Source organism: Phoenix dactylifera, chromosome 12, assembly GCF_051530095.1.
Source record: "Phoenix dactylifera cultivar Ajwa chromosome 12, Ajwa_hap1_PhDact_Kaust_v1.1, whole genome shotgun sequence".
Classification (NCBI taxonomy): domain Eukaryota; kingdom Viridiplantae; phylum Streptophyta; class Magnoliopsida; order Arecales; family Arecaceae; genus Phoenix; species Phoenix dactylifera.
The window spans coordinates 4,131,837-4,157,139 of NC_143201.1; the positions used below are offsets into that span (position 1 = coordinate 4,131,837).

A 25,303-nucleotide genomic window follows, 5' to 3' on the forward strand; every position below is an offset into this window, starting at 1 on the left:
ATGCAGTTTTTTTTCCATTTTTGTAATTATTTTTGAAATGCATATAAAATAGATATAATGAAATAAATAAATGAAATATAATAAATTTAGACGTCGAAGAAGAAAAAAAAATATAATTAAATGTTTTTGAGAGTTCATTACTACTACCAAACTATAATTAAATGTTTTTGAGAGAAAACTTCGAACGAAATATTAATTATGACGTAGATTACAGAGAATTAATTAATACTAACAAACTTTGTGAATCCAATGCATAGGCTGACACTTGGCACACCCTATGACCCCCTTTTAAGCGTCTATGACATCACCCTGGAGCCGCATCTATCAATCTATCTATCTGTCGTGTCGTGAACCGGGTGGATTTCCAAAGAAGGAAGCGGCGGCTGCTGGGAAGTCCGTCGTCTGCTGCGGTGATCTTCCAGTCCAAAAGGTTTCTTGAAATTCTGTATCCCATCCCATCTTCTTTTATTAAAATTGCTATTTTTTTTATAAAAAAAACAAATCAAGAAGAGTTTTTCGATATCATCTAGAGTGAGGCACCTTGGTGGGGAATGCCAAGGGTATGAAACAGTGAAGAGAGAGATCACTGGAATTTCCACGTCCTCGATGGGTGATTCATGAGCATGTTGTTATTGGTGAAGAAAAGCTGAAAAATCATTATTGAACATGGCAGTGGAGAAGTTGAAGGTTTCAACTGTGATTCAACTGTAGGACTTTTACCATGCAAGAGTTCTAGTTTGATTATTTGATCTCTTGATGCTCTTCTAGAGGAAGCTTCTTCTTCAGTTAGAGGGGCTTTGGAAGCTTTTATGATATTATTCACTTATGTTTTGATTCATTGATTGTATAGGCTGCTGCTGTTCATGCTGCTGTGAACCTGGATCTGCTCTGAATGTAGAAGATTGGATGTGTTGCTAAAGAGACTGTCCATGCTTTCTATCTTGGATTTATTTCTAAATTGAAGTAGATGTGGATTTCTTTTGTCAGCTTCTGTTTGGGACTTGGTTTCAGTTTTAAGCTCTTGGTGCTTTATTGATCTCTTTATGCCTCAGGAATTCTTCTTTTGTTTTTCCCCCGAGTTTTGTTATGCCTTCTTTTTTTCCTGGGCGCTCGTTTATGCCATTTTGTTGTTTTCGACCTTCATCACTGTTTTGAAACCTCTCATTTTGTTCTGGATGGGATATTGAGAGGTGCATCTCTCGCGTTTTCAGCTTGCTTGTGCATAGCTTTTTCTTTTTGCCCCTTTCCCCCCTGTTCTAGGATTTGATCGATATTACTTTTCTCTATTGATTTCCTGTCTATGAACTTGTTGGAGTCTGACAAAACCCCCTGTGCCCTTTAAATGGCTTTCTTGGAGGGAAGTAAAAAAGGGACGTTCGATGAGCTCTTCTGAAAATGGTATGAGATTGTTTTAGATGAAGTGTGCAGAAACTGCAGGTGGTCACTCTACAGAGGCTTATTGTAATTGGTTTGAAGTTAGGAATTACTAGTGTTTATTTTGCTAATCTTGTATTAGCGGGAGTTTGTGCTATACTTAGAAAACTTGTTTACACACTGTCAAATCTATTTATTGAATCGTGTGGATGTTTACAAGGAGGCATCATGGCTCTCTATGATCTGATCAATCTGTACCTTGTAGGGGACATCACTAATAGAAAAGTGGCTGCTTGTTATGTTTCAGTGGCTTGACTTCTTGATTGTGTAGCTGGTTATAAAGAGCAGATGTTTGCTTGGATCTTTATGTATTTCTTAATTTGCACCAAGTTGGGAGATCCCTGTAGAATTTGGTTCTCAATATCTTTTGGTGCCTTAAAAGTTGCTGCTTGCTTGGCAAAGTATTTTCATGAAAACAGTAACAAAGACGAGACTTCAGTTAATGTTGATAGACGAGAGATACCACGAAGTTATTGGTTCTGGTATCTGTGATCTTTATACGAAATAATGGAGAGATGGATGAAGATGTGTAATAGAATTAGAGCTGGTTTGATAAAAAGGAGAGGTGCTTTTGGGATATCATGTGACCTACAAATACTTTGTTGATTTGAAGGAAAAGTTTATAGAATGGCTTTAAGGCCTGTAGTTTTGCACGACTATGAATGTTAGACTGTAAAAAAGGTCTAGAAAACAAGTTTCCTGTCAAAGAAATGAGAATGCTAAGATGAATGCATGGTGAAATTAGGAAGGATAGCTTGAGAAATGAGTGCACTAAAGAGTTGTGAGTGTTACATAAATTAAGAACAAAATGATGGAGGAACAATTAAGCTGGTAGAAATATTATACAACATAAACCTGAGAGGGCTCCTATAGCAAGGGGAAGGGGTACTTCAATTTCCGCTGCTGGACGGAGGAAAAGGAGAAGACATTACATAACATGAATAGATATTGTGATAAAAGATATGGAAAATCCTGTAATAAGATTGGAGTTGGTTGTAAGCAGAAATGCTTGGCAAATGGGGATCATTAAAGCTAACCCCAAATATTTGGAAGAATGCTGGATGGTTATGGAGAGTTGCAACTTGCTTCCCTGACCTGTTGCATTTTCTGGGCTATCTTCTTGGAAATGATGCTGTAAATGTTTCTATTGACTATATCAAGAGTAACAAGAATGTGGGAGGCCTGGGATTTAGATAGGAGGGAGCCTGTAAGACATTCTAGTAGTGAGATAATCAGCCATCCATATAAGTTTGTCTGACCTTATTTGCTCTTTACCTTGTTTTTCCTTGCTTTTCTTTTATTGGCTCTTTAGGTGAAGCTTATCATAATTTATATAAAGGAAATCTTCCTTCGCAGTCTTTTTCTGTACTCTAGTAGTCATGGACAGCAACATGAACATTTCTTTATAAATATTTTGTTTAAAATATTTCACAATTTCAGTACACCTTTTCTAAGATCACTGTCAACATTATCAGAGCTAATGCCAGAGTTTGAAAGGTGGATGTTTGGGGAGAATTTCTATCTTCATATTTGTAACAACCCAAGATCGATCCAGCAAATAACCGATGTGGGACTAAACACATGCCCTCACGGATACTCACAATATTGTTTTTAATGCAAAGTAAAAGGGAAATTGAAACTACATAATATCTTGTGCTACTATATTTTTGACACAATTTATGAAATCAATAATGGGATTTCTGAAATCTTGAAGTTTTGAACTTCAATTCTTTTATGAGTTCCAGTGGCAGTTATGGACACTATTTTTTTCATTTTATTTCTTTGTGTGTGCATGCAGGGCATATATGGTATTACTTTGTCGAAACATATTTTGAGCAAATTTTCTGTCACCATGCCCGTGGATTTTCCAGTTGGACCCTTCTCTCCCTTAAATAATTATCATAGAGTTTGGGAAGATCCATCCTTTATCAAGTGGAGAAAGCGTGATGCACATGTGCCACTGTACTCACACGATACAGTTGAAGGTGAGCACACCCTATTCTACACCAACTGTGTGTCAGTTCCATGTACTAAGATTATAGCTCGATTTGAATTTTCTCCATTATTTAAGTAGGTCAACTAAGTAAACTATACATCATGGAATGCCGTACCGGCCGGTACGTACCGGTCCGGTCCTAGACCGGTACCGGAACCACTAAAAAACCGGTATTTCCCGGTTTTTTAGCCGAACCGGTCGGTATGGATGCGTACCGGCCGGTACGGAGCCCGTACCGGCCGGTACGGAGCCCGTACCGGCCTCGTATCGGTGCGAACCAGCCGGTTCGCACCGGTACGATTTTTTTTTTTAGAACCACAGCTCCTCGCGCTGTGGTTTTTGAAACCACCGCGTACCGGCCGGTACGTTACGTACCGGTCCGCCCGGCCACCGGTACGGCTGACCTTGCTATACATGATCATAGCTTGATACTTCAACAATTCTTTTGCGAAGGACATGTGATGTGCATGCTATTTTGTTAACAAAAAATTACAATTCATGATTTGATAGGCTGATGACTTTTATGGCTTATTCTTTTGACCATAAAACTTGAGGAGTGAATCTGGACTGGATTCTATATTGCAGAGTCCATTTCTAGATGTGGCCAGATAAACATCTCATATTGATTTAAGCCAGTGACATTCGCACATCGCACAGGAATATGCACCATGCTTCTATTCCTTTTCAGTATCAAAGTGGTGATTATTCCTGACTACAGATATGCTAGTATTTTTCACTCTGAGTTAAGCAGTCGAGAAATTGTATGGCTGGGAGGATAATATCATCGGTTCATTGTATCCATTTTTCATCATGTCTGTTAATTTATTGTGTTCCGTGTCTCTCATCTTGCCATTGTCAAGCTTTTCCTTGGACCTGGTCATAGCTGTTCACTTGTGTAATACTTAAGATGCTGACCGATATCAGTTAATAATATCTGTAGAGAAACTTTCCTCCAGCTAATGCTGTCGAAATCCTGAAGTGATTTGTGCAACGGTCTATTTTTTACTCTGAACAGGATCTCTTAGATATTGGTATGAGCGCAGCAAGGTGGATTTGCTGAATTCAAATTCAGCTGTTTGGAATGATGATGCTATTTTTGCTGCCCTTGAGAGTGCTGCTTTCTGGGTCAAGGGCTTACCTTTTGTAAAGTCTTTAAGTGGGCAGTGGAAGTTCTTTTTGGCCTCTTCTCCTACAAGTGTTCCAGCAAACTTTTGTGATAACACTTATGATGATTCTCTTTGGGAAACACTGCCAGGCAAGTTTTCATGACTTAAAAGTTGTTAATATCCATTATATATACATCTCATTATTGGTTCTTTTCTTTGTATTTTTAACTTATTATTGTATTACTTTAATATTTTCCCTATATCTCATTGATTCTAATATGCAGTTCATTACTTAGTAAATGAACTCGAATTTCAAGAAAAAAACTGTTGATTGTTGAATATAGTATTTTAGCAAAAGCCTAATTGTTAGCTTTCAGAAATATGGGTTGGTAAATCCTTGTAAAATGGGATACCTTTTAATAATAGATAGTTTCGTAGATTAGAAAACAAAATCAGCAGTGAAATGACTAGTTCTAATGCTTAATTTGTTAAACTAGAGGAAAGGGATAGAATTGCTAGTGGTTCATTGTTTCTTGTTGGTCGTTTAATCTTTACTCTGTTCCTTTTTTCTTCAGTTTTTATGCTTTTAAGAATGATCTAATAATATTAATTTGTTAGCCTTTTGGAATGTTGAGTAAAGTTGATCCATTTATATACTCTTTATAAAATATATATACTATCTGTTCTATCAATTTCTGAAGGTGCAAACTGACCAAACATATTAGCACCTGGAAGTAAAAATCCCAGGTCCTCTGATTATTAAATTGACAAAAGATTCATATATATCGAGCTATTTCATTTTGCGTACACTTTGTTAATGTATCTGGCTATATCATTTGAATATTTCTGTTTATTATCTTTCTAAAGTCTATAAACCTATGTCTAGATTTTTTTAATTATACAAATGGGATTTCTTTACTCTCCATTATAAGCAAGGTTTAAAAAACTGAAGTACAAGACTAGTATATACCACCAATATTGGCCCATATCGACCCATATCATTACAGGAACTGTCTTGTCATGGCTGAATTGTGAGTACATACTGGCTGCCACACTGATTCATGACCTATACTAGCCTGTATTGTGTTTCTTTCTTTTTTTTTAAAGATTAAATACTTCTTTACTTGTGCTATATTAGGGGTATAAACTAAGTAATTGCCACAGTCTGTTTCTCTCTCCCTCTTCTCTCAGACACTTGACACACACTTTTATTTCTAGAGGACCTTCTGATGTGATTGTGCTTTGTTAAGGCAGTTCCTTCAAATTGGCAGATGCATGGTTTTGATCGTCCTATTTATACAAATATTCTTTATCCATTTCCTGTGAATCCACCCTATGTTCCTTCGGACAATCCCACTGGCTGTTATAGGAAATATTTTCAAATTCCAAGAGAATGGAGAGGTATGTTTTACATACATTTTTTTTATATCTTATTCGTACCATATTTTCATTCTTACTGATATTTTCTTCCTTTTTTTAATATATACCAGTTAACATACTCCTATTGATGTATCTCTTATTTATTTTGATTGTTGTCACAAGCTATTTAAAATGGTCTTCTGCATTCTTGGCTATTTGCTCAATTCTGGACCTTTGATATTCTATTATATCTTCTGATGCACTAAAAAAGAAAAAAAGAAAAAAATAAAGAAAGGAAAGAGATGGAATGGGAGATGTGATAAGCACATTCTAATGAACCGAACTATACAAATGTTTTTCCTGTAGAAGTGAAAATGTGAGGAGAAGGCTACTAGTAAGAGAAAAAGATATTGGCTTCTCGGATATAAACTTAAAAAGGGTACTTTTAGGGTATGTAATGAGTTTTGCTTTAGTAGAAAATTGATCCAGGAGGATCACCAGACTCGATGCAGACCAGTTTAACCCTTACGGGTAAGGCTGAACAGGGTGTAGGAGTGAGATCCGTCATATTGTCAAGCTGAATCACACAAACTTCTGGAGGCCATAACTTGGCCATATCATGCCCGATTGAGATGATATTTTATTTCTTATTTAAATTGGGTAACTTTTTGAGATCTACGATGTGGTGCTATGCCCTAAAGGAGGTGGTGCAACTAGTGATAACGCCCAAATCGAAACAGGCTGGTCCAATTGATTTTTTTTTTTCAAAAAGGATTTTGACCAGTTGTATCTTCCAATTCAGGAAGAATTAGGCGGAGTGACAGAAAGCAAAGTCGATATAGAAGTTGAGATTTACTTTCTATAGAATTTTTAGATTTTTCGTGTTTATTTTTACTAGTTATGTCTATTTTTGAAAAGCTAGCCCTATTCAAATTAGGAGAGGAATTCGACCTGAATTGTGCAAGGACAAATGCCACTATTATAATAGAGTCTTTGTATCTCGGTTTATGAATAATCAATAAAAGAAAAGAGGAGCTAGATTGTACTTTCGTCAATCTTTTTACGTTTTTTTATAATTTTTTTTTGAGAGATTCGTGTTGAGCAAGTTAAGGAAATTACTTCCTTCTCCCCGATTGGTTCAAAAATTTATCCAAAACTTTAGTCATTAAAGTTTAACATTACTTTTAGATTTGATAAACATATGAAAACCTGGAACCATTAGATTAAGATGTCACGGTTGGATCTTCTTTCCTAAGTAAATATTATTCTTGTCTGATAATAATTGATAAATGTAGAAATATTTATGTAGTTAAGTAATGAATAATATAATTTATATTATTAGATATTTATACCTTGAGGTATATTGAGCGAAACATGAGCAAGTTGGACATAATTCGTTCTCAGCTTATTAATTTTCCAGCTCAAAGTATTAGCTTGTTTTGCTTGTTTTCAAGATTAACTCAAGCTTCTCACAAACAACTCATTTATTAGACAGTGCTATCCACAATAGTCTTTTAGTCCGTTTCAATCTATACTTTAACATGGTTTTCTTTCACCTATGTGACTTACTCCTGCACTCAGTAGTTGAACATAGATCATACAAAGGCCAACAGAGGATCGCAATAGGAATAAAAATATCCGTAACTTCATTTATTTGTAGATCTCTAGAAGTATCATTTGACTGATGAATTGAGCCATTGGAGTTTTTCTTCAACCACCTACTAAGTGTTCGGATCCATTGGAAAGAAACGGGAGTTTTTTATTTATTTATTTTTTTTGCTCACAAGGCAACATTCAGTAAAAATTCCATATGTAGCTGTCATTGTACTGATAGCCTCAACTTCCAATCTGCAATAACATTAGAGAAGATAGTATTATCTTCTTCAACAAAGCCACATTCAAATGCATGCCTACTTTATTGCCAAATATCAAGGTTCACCGTCTCAGTACCAGACCTCATACCGGTACCATACTAGCACAGTATTGGTACGATATGGTATGAAATTTTTTTAGCGTACCGAGTGTCGGTACGTCATCCGTACCGAGTACCGGTACTGAACCAGTTTGGTACGGTACACCCTGTACCGTCCGGTTCGGGCCGGTACGATGTACCATGCCAAATATACCATGTTACAACTATTAGGGTACTCTTTATAAGACCTGTCTGGTTCTTGATATGAGAATGAATTGACCACCAAAAACATCTTCTCAGGTCTTATTTAAGATCTTTAGGAACAACAACACATGCAAATGCAATGCTAAACATTCTTTTTGTAGAATTTATTTTATATGTTATAATATGAGGTAATAGCATATCAATTTGATTCTCCTGAAATGTATAGAATTTCTTATCTTATTTATATGTGAGCTTTTGTGTTGTTTTGGTTGCTACTATGACCTCCTACTGCAGAGTTGCTTTTGCAATGTGGTGGTGATGCCCAGTGTTGCTGATGCTTGGCTTTTGCTCTTAATGCAAGATTTTAACTTTGCAACTATTTCTGCATGACCTTTTTGATATGTTTCTTTGTTATATTTCTTCATACTGACTTGCTCCATATTTGCATTTTTGCTATTTAAACCTTTCTTGGTTTTTAGGCTATGGTTTATGTTTTAAGGTGAACACATGATTTGGTAAGCTTTTCTAAATAGAACACAACAACTATTGGTTAAACAACATATATATATATATATATATATATATATATATATATATATATATATATATATATTAAGGATATAGATGATGGAAAATGAACTAGAAAACCATTCCTAGGATGGCTAAATTTTATTTAAGAAAACTAATTTTAGTAGGGAATGTCTCTATATAACAGTGAAATAATGAAATTTTATACCTTTCATTTCATTATGTGGAATATGTACTAATCCATAAATCCCATAACCGAAAAAGGGAAAATTATCACAAGCTTACAACAAATCACAACAAGGTGATGACTGATTGTTTGATTTCAAATTTGAATTTTAAACTTGAATTTTAAATTTGAATTTAATTTTGAAAATAGCCAAATTTTTCTGCTCCATTTGGAGCTTTAGCATTCTTTACACCCTACGAAGATAAAAAAGCAAAAATTATTCGTAACCAAAAGCTTTGATAAACATATCAGTTTGTTGTTGACTGGTTGGAATATAATTGTGTGTGGTGCTATTGGTCTAGAATCCCCCATCTAGGTTTGGAACTACCGTCCAAATTCTAACCCAAACTCTTATCATCTAGGAAATAGGTTTGGTTTATGTCTAAGTAGCACTTTGTAAGACCTATCACTTCTATTCTATGAGTCAGGTATAGGTATGTGAAATACTCATTGGTTCTAAATTGGATATGGATCGGGTTTGGGATGGTGTAGGATTGGATTGGGGCAGTGTTCTTCGGGCTTGGGATGGTGCTAGTGTTAGCCATGATTGCTTTATTGCCACTCATGGTCTGCCGTACCGACCGGTACATACCGGTACCGGACTCTACCGGTACGGTACAGCTATATATTTCGGTACCGAACCGTACCGGCCTGTACCGACCGGTATCGACGCGTACCGGTACCGACCCATACCGACTCGTTACCGGCCCGTGTCGAGCCGGTACCGGCCCGAACCGACTAGTCCGTACCGGCTCCAATTTTTTTTTTTTTTGGCTTTTAGCCTCATCGATACAGTACCGGTTCGGCTCGGTTTGGTTCAGTACCGTACCGATACCGATGCCCACGGGTACGTCGGTACAGTCGGTACCGCGTACCTTGTTATGCCACTGGTGGTAGAAGAAGGGTCATGTGGTTATGAATGTTGAATGAGGCCAGGATGTTCAAACAAGGAAAGGGAAAAGAAATTAGAAGAATTTTATATAGAGAAGGAAATTTTAAAGTGAGATTTTCTAGGGCATTGTCTAATGAGTGAGTGTTGAAATAGAGGGATGATTTTCTAGAGATTGAGTTTAAGTCAAGAGGAGGGGTGTGGGATCGAAGAAATTATGTAGTCATTATAAGGGGCAAAGAATCAGTGGAAGCCTACATGTCAAAAATAAGAGAGGGAGTGGGATAAAGAGTTAGCAAGGGATGGGCAGAAGTTATTGGAGACCTGAGTCATGAGAGAAGGAGGTGGGAGGTGAGGGTGATTTGAGGGACTTTGAGACCAGAAGGGGCCTCAATGTGGGAAATCAGTGTCGGGAGTAGCCCGATGCAAAAGGCTAGTGGCCTAAGGAGCATGATGCAAAGGGCCAGAGTAGTCAATGTTATGAAGGATGTCAACACCAGGAGGTATAAAGAGGAGGATAGGGCTTGAGTTTTTGAAGAAGATATAAGGGGATTAGAGATTTGGTAGGTCCAGTTCTCTTAATGCCAATACAAGGAAATAAAAATCTTCAGGGAATTACATATACACTTTACAAACTTTCATACACAGACGGTGATATATTATGATCAAGTTGGATCTAGGTTGGCCGCACGGTTACTAGATCTAAACCAAGACCTGAAATCTTTCCTGTCGTTCATTGGATCCATTCCTGGCCTGTAAGTCTCCAAGTCAGGATATGGTCTGCATTCGCATGTCTTAGTGACAACTCACAATTAAGTGCAATCTGGCTAAGAGCTCTAAAAGATATTACTACAATATCTTGTAGTGATGTTTTGGTGTCTTGTCTAAAAGTAATGCATCAGGTTAGTGGAAATTTTCATGTATAATGCAGTCTTTTGATCCAAGGTAGCTCAGGAAAGGGATCAAAAGGAAAAGGATCAAAATTTACTGAATTGTTAGTTTGGTAAGTTTGAGAATTGTCTTTTCATAAATGCTGCCTAAACTATTTGAAACCCATGGTTTGCTGCCAGCTTCATGGCAAGTGTAAATTTGTAGTATAGGTAGTTCCAAAATGAGCATTGATGATTATTATTGGCCAATTTCAAATTTGATCAATAATCATTTATGTAGTTTGTGAGGTTGTGTTTTTATAATTATTAGTCAGATGTACTGGTTTAAACACCTATGCTTACAAAACATGGAAAGTAGAAAAACCTTACTGGTATATAGGCATCTTCCTTTATCGAAGTAAATATCTGCAAGGACTAAATGCTATCTATAGGTTCTTTTGATGTAATGTGCAATTTTTTATTGTGCTTGATATGATTACACTATGTATGCTTGAAGGAAATTCTGAACCTAAACATATTATTACGCTTGTTTCTTACATATGCTATTGACTTCTATACTACTAGTCAGGGTTTACTGTCTCGGTACCGGACTCCGTATGTGTGCCACACTAGCACTATGTCGGTATGGTATGAAATTTTTTCGACGTATCGTGTGTCGGTATGCCACTTATACATAGTACTGATTCTGAATTGGTACAGTACGGTACGCTCCATACCGTCCGGTTTAGGCTGGTATGGCAAACCATGTTACTAGCCAATGATTCAAATCTTGTGGGGTGGGCCTGTCCTAAGTTTTCTATGCAATGGGATTTGTCACCGTCCCACCCCATCTCGACACTTGGGAAAATGCCTGCTCCCGAGTACCGCTAGACATCCCATTGGGACTTGAATAATTGTTACTAGCTACATATGTTCATCTAATATGCAAGTAATACTTGGTAATCTACACAAGCTTAACTTAAAACCTGATTTATCCTCATTGTATTATGTTCCTTAATAATGGGTGGGTCCCCTTCCATCAAATTAAAAAAAAAAGATTCATTAAGTAAAATCTAGATAAAATTTAAACATCAGATTCACCTCATGGGGAAAGAAATTAAGTCCCTTGTTTCAGTATACACTTACATGCTCTGAACTTCTAGAAGACATGTGAAGGTTTGATCATGCTTTGCTTATTGCAATATGAGTTCATGCTACAAATGTAGCTTACTCTAACTAAAGTTCCAACAAGCTAATTAAGTAGAATCACATAAAATTTCATCTCTTTGAACAGGGTTCCCTTCATAGTTTTCTAATTTACTTGCAAACTTGGTCAAACTTAATAAAATGAGATATAGCTGTACCAGTTCTCCTTTTTACTACCTTCATATAGACATATTGTTTGGTGACATGATTTGTATATATTTTGATGTTTCAGCTACATGCTTCATAATTATTGATTGATCTAAAAGTGATAATTGATAGGTCGTCAAATCTTGCTGCATTTTGAGGCTGTTGATTCTTCCTTTTTTGCTTGGGTAAATGGAATCCTCATCGGATACAGGTGTGGACTAAAATATTGATGTTTTTTTATTAATCATATTGTTATAGTGCTGCATTTTGTTTTTCACATAATTCTTGTTGACATTTAGATTTAGTTTGTCTTCTTAATCCATTTGCAATTGATCCATTTGTTTTAATGCAATGCTCAATATCACAACCTTTTTTTTCAGAAACTGATGTCATTGGAAGCATAATGATGTAATTTCTTGTGAAGTAACGTTAGTAATTCTAAATTAAAAAACTTTATTTTTTGGAAAACTTTTAGCTTTGTAGCTTGTTATCTATTGGCCATCATATACTTGTTAATATTATTGAAACTTTGTAGCATGAACAAGTTTTGGGCACTTGGGAGTGGCTCTATGGGGTTGACGCAACTAAGAGTAAATAATTGGAAGTTGCTTCTGTTTGTTATTTTTTGGAAAAGTGCATATGTATATGTGGGGGGAGGATAAGGTCAAGCAAGATTGCAGTTGCTAAACCACATAGAGTGAGGTCACTAATGATGGTTAGGAAAACTCAAGCATCATCACCTTTCTTAGGAATTGTCGCATATGCTGGATTTTAGTCATCTTGGGTTGGTCAAGATTGATAACAAATTTCTATTAAAAATGTGCTTGACTTAAAAAAAATATCAATATAGAGAAAACAAAAGTAAGAAAATGCAGAAAAAATAAATTGGTAGGAATGCTGAAAAAAAATTAGCAAATCAATGTTGGTTATGCTTCAAGAAGCTTGAGCTCTTCTAAAGAGTGCTTGAGATGGATTTCTTGGGCAGCAAGGCCTGCCTTGCTTGATTGCTTATAAAAATCAAAATAGCAAATACAAGCAATGCAATATTGAGATGTGAGTCATGTGATTAAGGAAGAAAAGGAGCTAACAGGCAAAGTAAGACAAAATTGACGGCAAAGAGAGATGTATTATGCCTTATGGCAGTGTTTAGGAAAACTATCCTGAGAGATGTAGTCTTGCTGCCAAAAACTTGGTGACTATCCTGAGAATTCCATTCATAAGAGAAATCGGTTGATAGTCTTTCACAACTTCATTGTTTTGCTTCTTTGGAACCAGTGTCATGAATTCTTAGCCGATGTAATTCAACTCTTCAAGCATACAATTCCTTGAACAACCAGAAGATGTCTCCCTTGATTACATCTCAGAAATGCTGATGAAGAACATTGGGAATCCATCAGGCCCAGGTGCCTTCTCCATGACTAATTAGAAAACTGCTACTTTGACCTCCTCCTCAGTGAATGCAGTCTCTAGCTGAGCAAGGAGATCAGCTTGGTTGTCATATTGTGAGGACCCGTGCGGGCGTGTGTTTAGTCCCACATCGGTTATTCGCTGCGTAGATCTTAGGTACTTATACAAGATCAAGGAACTCAAATAATAACTTCCGGCTAGCCATTTTGGGTGAGGTTCTGGGTTGTTACAAATGGTATCAGAGCGGACCCGACCTATAACTTATGTGAACTAGGGGACACTACAGCACGGATCCATTGGGGCTGACTACGGGCCAATTGTGGTATTTGTGATTAGATTTGAATAGATATGAACCCTTAGCCTGACGAGGACGTCAGGGCTTGAACAGGAAGAGTATGTGAGGACTCGTGCGGGCGTGTGTTTAATCCCACATCGGTTATTCGCTGGGTAGATCTTGGGTACTTATACAGGATCAAGGAACCCAAATAATAACTTTCGGCTAGCCATTTTGGGTGAGGTCCTGAGTTGTTACACATATAATTAAGGCCAGCGTACTCTGATCACACCTTAAAAGGATAGGAGTGAATGCACATGGTGGGATTTAAGGTTTTTGAGGTGCATTAGAAGAAGAAGGACATTATTGGGTTTTGAGAAATTGTAGTGCACTTGGTAGAAATAATGATTGCGTGGGCAGCAAAATGTGCACCAAAAGAGTCTGACACATGTAAGGAATTTTGCCTTGGAGAGATTAAGGTTGTTAGTTGTGTGATCATGATATTTGTCCTTATTCACTCCCTAACATAGTTATTAAAATTGGACCAAACTGGCCAGTTTCGCCGCAAAACTGGTGAATCAGATTTCATATAGGACTAGAAATGTGGTCGAACTGGTTGAGGACTGCTGACCTGGCTGGCTTTCAAGAAAAAAATGGGGAACCAGGTGGGTGAAAAGTGGGTGAACTAGCTAGCAACACTCCTTCAAAATTATGGTTGAGTAGGGGTTCGAAATAGCTAATCAAGAATTTGTTTTGAGAGCTCTCAACCACATGGACAAAAAATTATTCCTGACAATTTATCAAGTGACAAGATTTGTATATATTCTATTCAAAAGATGTTATTTGCTCAATATTTTAATAATCAGTTCTTTCCAATGATAAAAGAAAAATAATCAATTTCTTTTCTCTTTTTTGCATAATTAAAGAATACACCATTTTATGCATTTAGATACTTGTAAGTTTTATTATTTAAAAATTAAAATACCAATAAATTTTAAATATTTTCCTACATTATAAACAACCTTGTGTACATTTTTTAAAATTAAATGAATCATGATTTGCTTCTATTCGTGCTGCAATTAAACAGTAGTATAGAATGTAGATAAAAATGTTTAAAGAGTAGTATGTAAAGTAAAATGATTATAAATAATTTTCATTGAAAAAATTACAAATGATGTTTTTATATTATATCTGATTTACTTGGATATATTTAATTTTTTAATATTTGTAATTATAACATGGTTCGACTGGTCAACCTGGTCGTTGGACTAATGAGTTAGTGACTTGGGTGCTTGGCTAGGTCGGTCATCGGTTTGGTTTTATAACTATGGGTCTGGGCATAGATTTCCATATATAATACGAGGCATTTGGTGTCTCAATGAGGGATAGGGGACATTAATTAACACTCCCATGCCAATATTTGCTTTAATATTAGGAATACCAGCATCTTATGCATTTCAAGAACATCAAGAACATGTTTTTTTTTTTGGGTGGAAGGGTGGCTGTGGAATGGGTGAATTTAGATAAAAGAAGTTATAAAGCCATTACAAGAAATTATTTCATGGCTAAAGATAGGCTAGTTTCATTGAAAATGGTGCATGACACAAGGATTATCTTTCTAATGAGATTCAAAGGGAGTGGATTTCAACAAAGGTGTTTCTTGTTGGCTATGGTGTGAGATGGACAATATTAGACTCTGCAAAAGGCATTCAAAAGTGGAGCAATAAAAAAATAAATTAGTTGCAGAAGATGGCTTGTAGTTTATTGGTATTACTTGTTTTCTATCCACCTCCACTATGCATGGTTTATTGAAATTTGGAATTAAGCCAAGAACATAAACTCTTGACTCTTGAGTTCATAAGCAAACTTAGCCCTGAAACTTGAAGAAATTGTTACTACTTAGTCCCAGGTAGAGTGAACTCATCTTTTCCGGTTGTGAGAATGTAAGCAATACAAGTATGGGAGTGATAGGGCGCCTAGAATACTTAAATTATATGGTATCAAGTATCAACCAAGTGCTGCAAATTGGTACTGAGAACCATAACCATTCACTACCGGTTCGGTATGGTACGGTACAACACATACCCTGTATTAAGACAGGCTTCCAACATTTTTTATCACTACTAGCCATGGTATCGCCTGAAATGGGATGATATGGGTTGGTATTGGGTGGTATTAGGTGGTTTCACTTGGTTCAAATTGGTACAAACTGGTTCAACTTGTATACCGAACCAAACCTTAGTATCATACTGGTACTTTACTAGTATGGTCCGGTCGGTATGGATCGGTACATCATATTAGTGTCAGAATTAATTCTAAGTTCAAACTTAGCCTTGAATGTAAATCCGGTACAGTCTGATCGGTACGAGTCGGTACACTATATTAGTGTTAGAATTAATTTTAAGTTTGAACTTAGCCTTTACACTTTACATTCAAGTCTTAAAGTATATTTACTCGAGCTGTTAGAAACCTCAAACAATCCATGGTAAGAGATTAACCTTTTAATTTAAGGTTTATTATTTCAAGATGAAGTGCTGATCTTGTAGTGGTCGGAGAATATGAGCTAATGCAGGCAAAGATCTTGATGCACATCCATCACTAGAGAGTTTTTGACCAAAGTAATAATCAGAATCATATAGTCCATCTCTCTCTCTCACACTCCCCCTTTCTAGATATTTATTATAGTACATATATTTATATACACACATAAATATGCATATATATATATATATATATATATATATATATATATATAGACACACACACACACACACACACACACACACATACATACATATGCATGTGTTTATGTATTTATGACACCACCAGACTAGAGTACTTGGTGCTTTAGACAAATTCTTTGTTAAGAGTGGCCTGGCTCACCAACCGATACTATAAAAAACTCTTGTCACTGCTTTATATTTTACTTTCCAAGTTTGACTTTGAGAAGTGCATTTAGTTATTGAGAGTTCAAATAGCTTTTTCCTTCCTTAATGTCCTATTGATTGATATGGCAAATCTTGTCTAGATATGCTGTTCAATATTTTCCTCTGCATTGGATTAAATTTGTACAGAACTATGCTGAAAAATCACTTACATGTTTCCTGGGATAACTTTAATTATTGTTTCTTCTAAATACTTAATGAAACTACGTTATTTATGTGTTTATGCAGCCAGGATAGCAGACTACCTGCTGAATTTGATATCACGGGTTGCTGCCATCCTTGTGATTCAGACAAAGAAAATGTTCTTGCTGTTCAAGTCATGAGATGGAGTGATGGTTCCTATTTAGAAGATCAAGACCATTGGTGGTTGTCTGGTATTCACCGAGATGTGCTTCTTCTATCAAAGCCACAGGTTGGTTTGCTTATACTTGGTCTTTTTCTGTAGATTATATATATGTATCTATGCATACTTATATAACATTCACATTTAAATTATTTATTTATGCATCTATATGTGCAGACACTTACATGTCCATGAATAATGTACGCGTGTATGTGCCTATTTATGTTTGTGGGTTTGTCTATAATTATTCTGTTCTGTTGAAAGTTGGAATACTAAAAAAATTAAGACTTTCTCAATTTCTCCTAGAGGGTGCTGGCCTTCTATTTCCTTAGATAACCAGAGAATTTGGAATGGTGTCCATTGTCCAAGCTTGCCTATATGATTCCTGCAACTCTCCTATATAAAGAACATGTATCAATACCACCACATGTTACTAGAGAAAGTAAAACATGAGCATGCCATCAATCCCTATGTTCTTGCAAGTAAAGCTTAAAATCCATGTGCCCAACCTTGACCAATTATTGCTAGGACTACTATTCTCAAAAATTGCTGCTTAATTTCCCATTAACATGGCTTTATAAGCATCCAGTAAAATGTGTAACAGCCATTTGATCTACTAAACTACTTAACTATCATCTAGCAGTTGTTTAGAAATTTGATGCCATGCTAGGATAAATATGAGTGAGGACATAACCCACTATATGAGTTTGTTCGCTCTTTATCAAGGTCTGCCGAATCGGTATTGAGTGCTGTATTGTTCGGCGATTGGTATCGACCAGTATGACACGGTACCGGTTCAGTATTATACCGACATGGTATGGAATAACTTACCGGCCATTTGACCAGTGTGCCATACTCTTTTTTTGTTTTTTTTTAGTTACTATTTTAATCATTATGGTTGTCTATTTTAGATTTTGATATCATTTAAATGTCTTTTTTGTCATCAAATGGACTTGAAGTACTATCAGTACAATTGTAACACAACTAAAAGAATGAGTACATATAATATATCAAATGGACTTAAAGTATAAAAAATACATATAAATACCTAAAATTTTATGGGTTGTCTATATCTTTTGTAGATGTCAGTATCCCAGTCACAATCTGGGCCAAGGATATTACTCCAACTTTCTAGATAATTTGCACTCATAACCTGTGCCTGCTGGATAGCCATCTTGATAATGATCCTCTATCTGATATTGGACTAGCCATTCGAAGGTTGCAGAAGTGAAATCTAACATGTAAATTGCCCGAGGCTATGGAGGGTAGTAGCTGCTCGACTATAACACCTTAGATGAAGGATATCCATGCGGTTCATGCCTAGCTATGTGTAGTAAGATCCAATGCATGACTTGAATTCAGATACGTCTAGGGATCCTACTCCACGTGTAAGGTTATCTCAGTAGCAATACCATATCTTGAATTACCTCGAGGGGCCCATCTTCTGTATGCAATGATATCCTCGCAGGCTTTACTAGGTTGTGCACCTTTTTTCCTATTCTGTGTGGCACAAATGAACTAGGACTCGCCAATGAATGAAAGACTTTGGCCTATGAGTCATATGTAGCTGTACCAGATCCCCTGCTACCTCCCTACCACTAGATGCATTGTCGCTCGAATTATCATTGTCATCATCGTTGACATCGCACGATGACCTAGGCAACTAGTCATCCGCAAGCTCACTAGTGTTCGAATAAGAGTGAATAGAATCCTTAATTCACTCTTTTCAATGGAATTGTAGTTTTCTTTCCTTCCTTTCTTGCTAACATAAGGAATCGTTTTCTTTCACTCGATGCTCTTGCCTGCCAGGCTTTGCTGGGTGGTTCCATTACGCTCACCACCTTGATTAGCCCTACCTATCTGACTGGACTGGGTATTGTGGTGGCATCTTCTTAGCATCTCTTTATCACATCTTTGGGAAAATCTCTTAGACATAGAGCCTTGCAATGATGATCGGCTCCCTTGACCTTTGTGGCTGCTTAGTTGGATATGAGTGTTGCATATGTCGTTTTGCCCATTATTTTGCATCCACCCTAGCAAGGTCCGCCGTACCGGTACCGGTCGGCGTACCGGTGGCCGGCCGGACCGGTACGTACCGGCCGGTACCCGGTACGGTACGCGGTGGTTTCAAAAACCACAGCACGCGGTGCTGTGGTTCTAAAAAAAAAAAATCGTACCGGTGCGAACCGGCCGGTTCGCACTGGTACGAGGCCGGTACCGGCCGGTACGGGATCCGAACCGGCCGGTACGGGATCCGAACCGGCCGGTACGGGCCCGTACCGGCTGGTTCGGATAAAAAACCGGGAATACCGTTTTTTTGCCGTTCCGGTACCGGTCTAGGACCGAACCGGCCCGTACCGGCCGGTACGGGCCGGTACGGCATTCCATGCACCCTAGCCTAATTTGCTATGAAACTAGCCGATCAAGAAGAAAATTCTGGCTCATCAAGCTCTAGCTATTGCTGCTAGTCCTTAAGCCAACCAATTGTCGGATCCTCCTTATTGTACATAAAATCATTGTAAAGTGGGTCATCGACTGCCAAAAATCATTGAGTTACTTCAAAAAATACTTCTATAGTATCTATACATAATGCTAATTTTTTAAAATTTTTGTAATTATTTTGATATTTTAAATTAATTTTTATATAATGAATTGATTAAAAGATCTAGAAAATTAACTTTAATTCAGATTAATGTAGAATTCTACCAAGGATGCTACATATATTTTTATTTCAATTGATTATTATTAATAATTATTTTAAAAATTAGTGAATTTCCATTGCAATGTGAAAATTAGCTTATTACTCCAGAAAGTACTTCTGAATTATGCATATTTGTCATAATTTTTGTAATTATTTATGTATTTTTATTATTTTTAATAAATACATTAGTATTTAATTGTAAAATATCTATAAAATTAATTCTAGTTCAGATTGTTATAGCACCCTACTAGGGGTGCTACATATATTTTTCTTAGCCCATAGATATGTACTAATTTCTACTTATTTTTTAAATTTATTTAAATTTGGGCTTTGGTTATGTGCATGGTCATGCCCAAATTTAAACAAAATTGCTATCAAGTTGAGATAGCAAGTAGTATGCATACTCCAAAATATGGTACTAGATTTTAAAAATATTTTGATCATTATTTTATTTATTATTATTTTTAATTTCAAAATATATATTTAATCTAAAAATTTATATAATTAATAAAAACTTATAAATTTGGCTGCATTGTATAGATCATCCATATATCTACAACATATTATAAAATCATGCCAAAATTGTAAATTTTGGCATAAGCTCCTCCCATTTTTCCTATTTTGGTCAATTTTTGGCATGAAAAAAAAGAAAAAGTGAGAGGAAGGTAAGAGGGCCCTTTACGTAATTTTGGATTGGATTTGAGTGGATATCCATGAAAATACCCTCTATTTTCACTATTTTTGAGTGGAGAAAAAATACAGAGAATGAGGCATAGAAGGCACAGGACGCCTTCTCTGCCTCCCTCTCCATCATTTAAGGTGGAATAGGGCCTGATCGCCCTGAACCACCTAGTTTAGGTTGGAACCGCCCGATTGGAACCCTATTCCATGTTGAAATGTTATATTGTTTTGGTTCGGGGGTGGTATAGTTCGGTATGCCCCAAAGTAGGCGATTGAGGATGGTATGGCAGACCACACTCCTTATTGTATGATACCACATAGTCTAGTACTTCAGATCCAAAATGCAACTATTACACTTTTTCCGGTAAGATGAGCACTTTTGCTTAGTTCCAATCATGTAGAAACAACATCAAGGACTTGCAAGGTCTATAATAGCCCTAAAAGATGTTCCTCCCGATAGTTGGAAGCTTTAGTTTTTAACCAACCGATTGATTCCCAAAGCTTAAGCTAATAGGAAATGGGTTGACAATGTATATCTTGCTTAACACCTGCCTTTCCCATACAATCCGGACCATACACATGGAGGATAAGTAATTTGGAGATAGAGAAGGATCAGGATAACAAATAATCAGGGATAATTAAATAAATAACTAAATTGGAGGGATTCAAACTCATGACCTGTAACAAACCTAAGCTTTGGTACCATGTTAACTAACCAACGAGCTCCAAAAGCTTAATAAGTAAGATCAACAATGCATATGAGGCTTAACACTAGTTACTCTAGCCTTTTTGCCAAAACATCAGCTAACCATTATAGGATCTATTCCTTTGCACTCCCTTCTCCATCTTGTTCTCCTTCCTTCACTTTAGATGGTAGAGCTACTGCTCAATGTTTTTGTTGCTTAGTGGGCTGAGCAAGATTGATTGATTGTAGTTTTTATAACCTGCACAAGAACCAATAATAGTTTTGTTTCCTATATCGTGGAAAACCCTTTGCTCTCCACTTGGCCTTGTCCTATTTTAGTTATATGTTTTATTGGAACCTACGAAGCATGGCGACTGATACAAGATATGGATACGACATAATACAGATGCGCCATATGTCAAATCTTATAAAAGTAGGATATGATATGGCCAGGATACATCAACGAATATATGTATATATATATGCATGTATATTATGCAAATATACATGCAAATACATATGTCTGTAAATTAAAAAAAGAACCCAAAAAGCATAGTAGGCCATGTCTACAAAAATTAATATCATAGACTACAAGCTCATCATCTATTAAATATAGACTAGAGTTAGAGGCGCTTAATTCATGACAGAAGAAAGTTACATGCTTGTAAATGTAATGCTTTCATTGACATGGTTCTTATCACATTGTTAATCTTGTTGTATTTCTAGTTTAAGATGTCATGCGTGCTGCTATTTTTTCTTAACTCTGTAGATATTTTTTTGATTCTTGAGGAAAAAAATGGATTTGCAGGTGTTTATTGCAGATTACTTCTTCACATCAAATTTGGATGAAAATTTTCTTTCAGCTGATGTGCAGGTAATTTTTCTCCACAATACGGTACCCATTTCTGAAAATTTAATGCTAAAACTACATAAGAAGAATTAATTTTTATTTAATTTTCTTGCATTTTATTTTCTGCTAATCTTGTTTGACTTTAACGCTACGATCAGACAACTGCACAGGCAGTTGCTTCAAGATGTCTCGACAGTATGCTTATTCGACTCCTTTTTCTTTAGTTTCAAATATTTTTGAAATGCAGGGTAGATGACTCCACCCATGCCTTAAATTGTAGGACTTTTAGCAGGACAAAACCCCATTGTTCGGATGGTGATGGGGTATTAGATAAACAACACAGATTTACTTGGCATTGATGTTGAATCCCTGGAGCTCTCAGTTTAGCATCATTTATGTACCTCAGCACTAGCAGTCAGTAAATGACTGTTGGGCATAACTTGATTGCCACTATTTAATGATAATTGTGTACTGTTAGATTTGGATGGCCGCTCCAGATGTCTAGAAACAGAAGACCATAGGATACTATGCTATATGTGAATTTCCGACTTATAGCCATTGAAATCAAATCAAATGGTTATTCATCCGTGCATGATGGGTTCTGAGGACTTTGACTAAACCTCACTTCCAGATTGATTCTTCAAACTCAAACCATCTATACTACGTAGTAAAAATATCAATTGTTTTGAAATATGTATTAATAATATGGCTTTTATATTTTTGTAAAACTCTTTGTTGTTGTATACATTGTTTGTAGCCTTTGCCTTTATATAAGACATCTTTCAGGTGGTAGGTACTACATTACATTTGATTTAGCTTCAATCAACTTATCAACATACTGAAATTTCAAGGATCCTGGGGGAAGATGAATTGTTTCCAAACACTGGGTCCAAATTTTGTTGAAATAAATGCAATTTGTCGTAAATCTGCTATTTGCTTCCAGGAAATCTATAGTGAATTTTTCAGGTCATGGTATAGGGGGCACCTTTTTCTTTGAAAAAGGATACAAGGTCACTTACTGTCACATGTGCAAATCGTTTCACTGTTACTTATCTACTCTTAGATTCCCCAAGTAATAGCTTGATTTCCATAAATACCTATTCCTGGTTAATTTCTTTAGATATCTCAGCAAATAATGGCTTGAAACTATCATTCCTTGTGCAAATTGCTTAAGTTCTATCATAGCTAATATGCATTTTTATCTGATTTGGATGTTTAAAACTAGAGCATGGTATCTGATTGCTTCTATCATGTTTTTCCTGCTATGTGTGCAGGTTGAAGTTAAAATTGATATGATGCGGGAAATTTCCAAGGATGTTAACCTTTCCAGCTTTACCATGGAAGCTACACTTTATGATAATGCAGGGTGGTATAACGGTGGAGATAACAGTAGGAAGACAGATCTGACTTCTTATGATGTGGCACATATGAAGCTCAAGTCACAGCCTCCGGGAAGTCTTGGGTTTCATGGTTATCATCTCGAGGGGAAATTGGAGAGGCCAAGACTTTGGTCCAGTGAGCATGTAAGGAATCTCGTCTTTTAGAAAGATCAAAGCAGTTAGTAAAACATTTATTTGTTAATGTGAGACGAATGTGTCATCTCAAATGATAGTGACTCAAGCCACCCAGTAGATTAATCTCATTCCAGGTATTAGAAGCTTGGCATGTATGATAAACCAATACTTCTAGTAGACTAAAGAAACCATGTGAACCTGACCCAGGGTGGATATAGACATGGATTCAGCACATAATAGACATATTGACAAATGACCATATTTGTTGAATATTAAAGAGGATATACAGAAGTGGTGCTCATACAGAACACAATCATTGTTAGGGTTGAAGAATAATAAACTTGAAGTAGTAAAGGAAATCCAATTATTTATCACCTGAAAGTTTTGGGAGAATTTTTTCTTAAAATTTTAGATAAAAATGTACCTAGCTGTCAGTTTTGGAGTCAGTATTTGAATATTCTTATTTCTTAAAGTATTTTGTTTCAGTATTCATGACAGTAAATGATGGCACCATATGATTTTAGTACTCTATAGGTATAGATGTTGTTAGTATGATCATGCTTTCACTTGATTTGGTGGTACACTGTTACCAGCATTGATGGGGTGTTGATAACCAAGTGACCAATGATTGTGCTTGCCAAAGCCTAAGCTGTTCGGAATAAGTCACCAGTATATATCAGGCTTAGTATGTATGTGCCACTCACATGTAGTCTAGAGCATGAATGTGAAGGAATAATTGGCTGTGGACAAACGAGTTAAGAAGACAGACAAGTATCAAGATTACAAATAACTTGGGATAATTAAATAAATAACTGAACTTGAGGATATTCAGACTCATGACCTCTAGTAACTTGAGCCATACCATGTAATGGTATCAAAACGAGAGAAAAGAATAAGAAATAAAAAGATATGGTGGTAAGAGAGAATAAGAGTGGAAGAGAGAAGACAAGTTGGGGAGATTATTTAGCAAATACAATGTAAGTTTGGGCTTGTATGGTCCAATAAAGGCCCAATAACAATAAAAATAGAACAAAAAACAGCCCAATATGCATAATACAACAGATTATTTAGCAAATATCTGGAAAAACCTCCTTGTTGATCAACATAGATCATATCCCTTAACTTTGCTTAGGAACTTGAGCTAAGAGAAACACTTATGCTAGGAGATGCTAAGAAACTTGTATCTCTTTATTTACATCTATTTGAGATTCATTTATTTTGTTGTAGATCTTCAACAGAAAGTGTGTCTTTTGAGCACTATATTCTTCTTGAATGTTGCTAAGATATTTCATCTACAAGTCTAATTATTATCTGTTTTGCTTGTGATCTTCCCTGCTCAGCCAAATTTATATACTCTCGTCCTCGTTCTAAAAGATGCATCTGGGAAGCTACTGGATTGTGAATCATGCCAAGTAGGCATACGACAAGTATCTCGAGCTCCAAAACAGATGCTTGTTAACAGGCTTCCTGTTGTAATACATGGTGTAAATAGACATGAGCATCATCCACGTACAGGAAAGACAAATTTGGAAGCATGCATGATTAAGGTGGTATTCTTTATATTTATTATTGCTTGAATAACATTGTCGAGTAGCAAATGACATTTATAAACTAGGTAAACTTTATTTGTCTTGTTGATAATCTCATGTATTTGTATTTGCCTGTAGGATTTGGTTCTAATGAAGCAAAACAATATTAATGCTGTAAGAAATAGCCATTACCCTCAACATCCAAGGTGGTATGAATTGTGTGACCTTTTTGGTGTCTACATGATAGATGAAGCCAATATCGAAACACATGGTTTTGATCTTTCTAGCAATTTCAAACATCCTACATCAGAACCGGGTTGGGCTAGCTCCATGTTGGATCGTGTCATTAGCATGGTCGAGAGGGACAAGAACCATGCATGTATTATTGCATGGTCCTTGGGAAATGAGTCTGGATATGGACCTAATCATTCTGCTCTGGCTGGTAAGACAATACTTTTAGTAACCATTCTTTTATTATTTATCTAAATGATGTCTGAT

The 25,303-nt window shown here is 36.2% G+C and overlaps 1 protein-coding gene across 7 annotated transcripts in view; it reads left to right on the forward strand.

Moving 5' to 3' along the window:
* Positions 1 to 301: 301 nt before the first annotated feature.
* Positions 302 to 25,303, forward strand: part of LOC103713844 (glycoside hydrolase family 2 protein) — a 35,241-nt gene continuing 10,239 nt past the window's right edge. Inside the window, exons 1-12 of one of the 7 annotated variants that reach the window (XM_008800888.6) lie at positions 318 to 430; positions 531 to 707; positions 851 to 1,398; positions 3,233 to 3,419; positions 4,446 to 4,685; positions 5,791 to 5,937; positions 12,009 to 12,087; positions 16,731 to 16,914; positions 21,721 to 21,786; positions 23,037 to 23,285; positions 24,617 to 24,823; positions 24,944 to 25,247. In XM_008800888.6, the coding sequence (XP_008799110.4) occupies positions 1,396 to 1,398; positions 3,233 to 3,419; positions 4,446 to 4,685; positions 5,791 to 5,937; positions 12,009 to 12,087; positions 16,731 to 16,914; positions 21,721 to 21,786; positions 23,037 to 23,285; positions 24,617 to 24,823; positions 24,944 to 25,247 (1,666 nt within the window). In that variant the 5' untranslated portion in view covers positions 318 to 430; positions 531 to 707; positions 851 to 1,395. Of the gene's footprint in view, positions 431 to 530; positions 708 to 850; positions 1,399 to 3,232; positions 3,420 to 4,445; positions 4,686 to 5,790; positions 5,938 to 12,008; positions 12,088 to 16,730; positions 16,915 to 21,720; positions 21,787 to 23,036; positions 23,286 to 24,616; positions 24,824 to 24,943; positions 25,248 to 25,303 lie in introns of all 7 variants that reach the window. The other 6 variants (XM_008800885.6, XM_008800886.6, XM_008800889.6 and 3 more) reach the window with 6 other exon arrangements.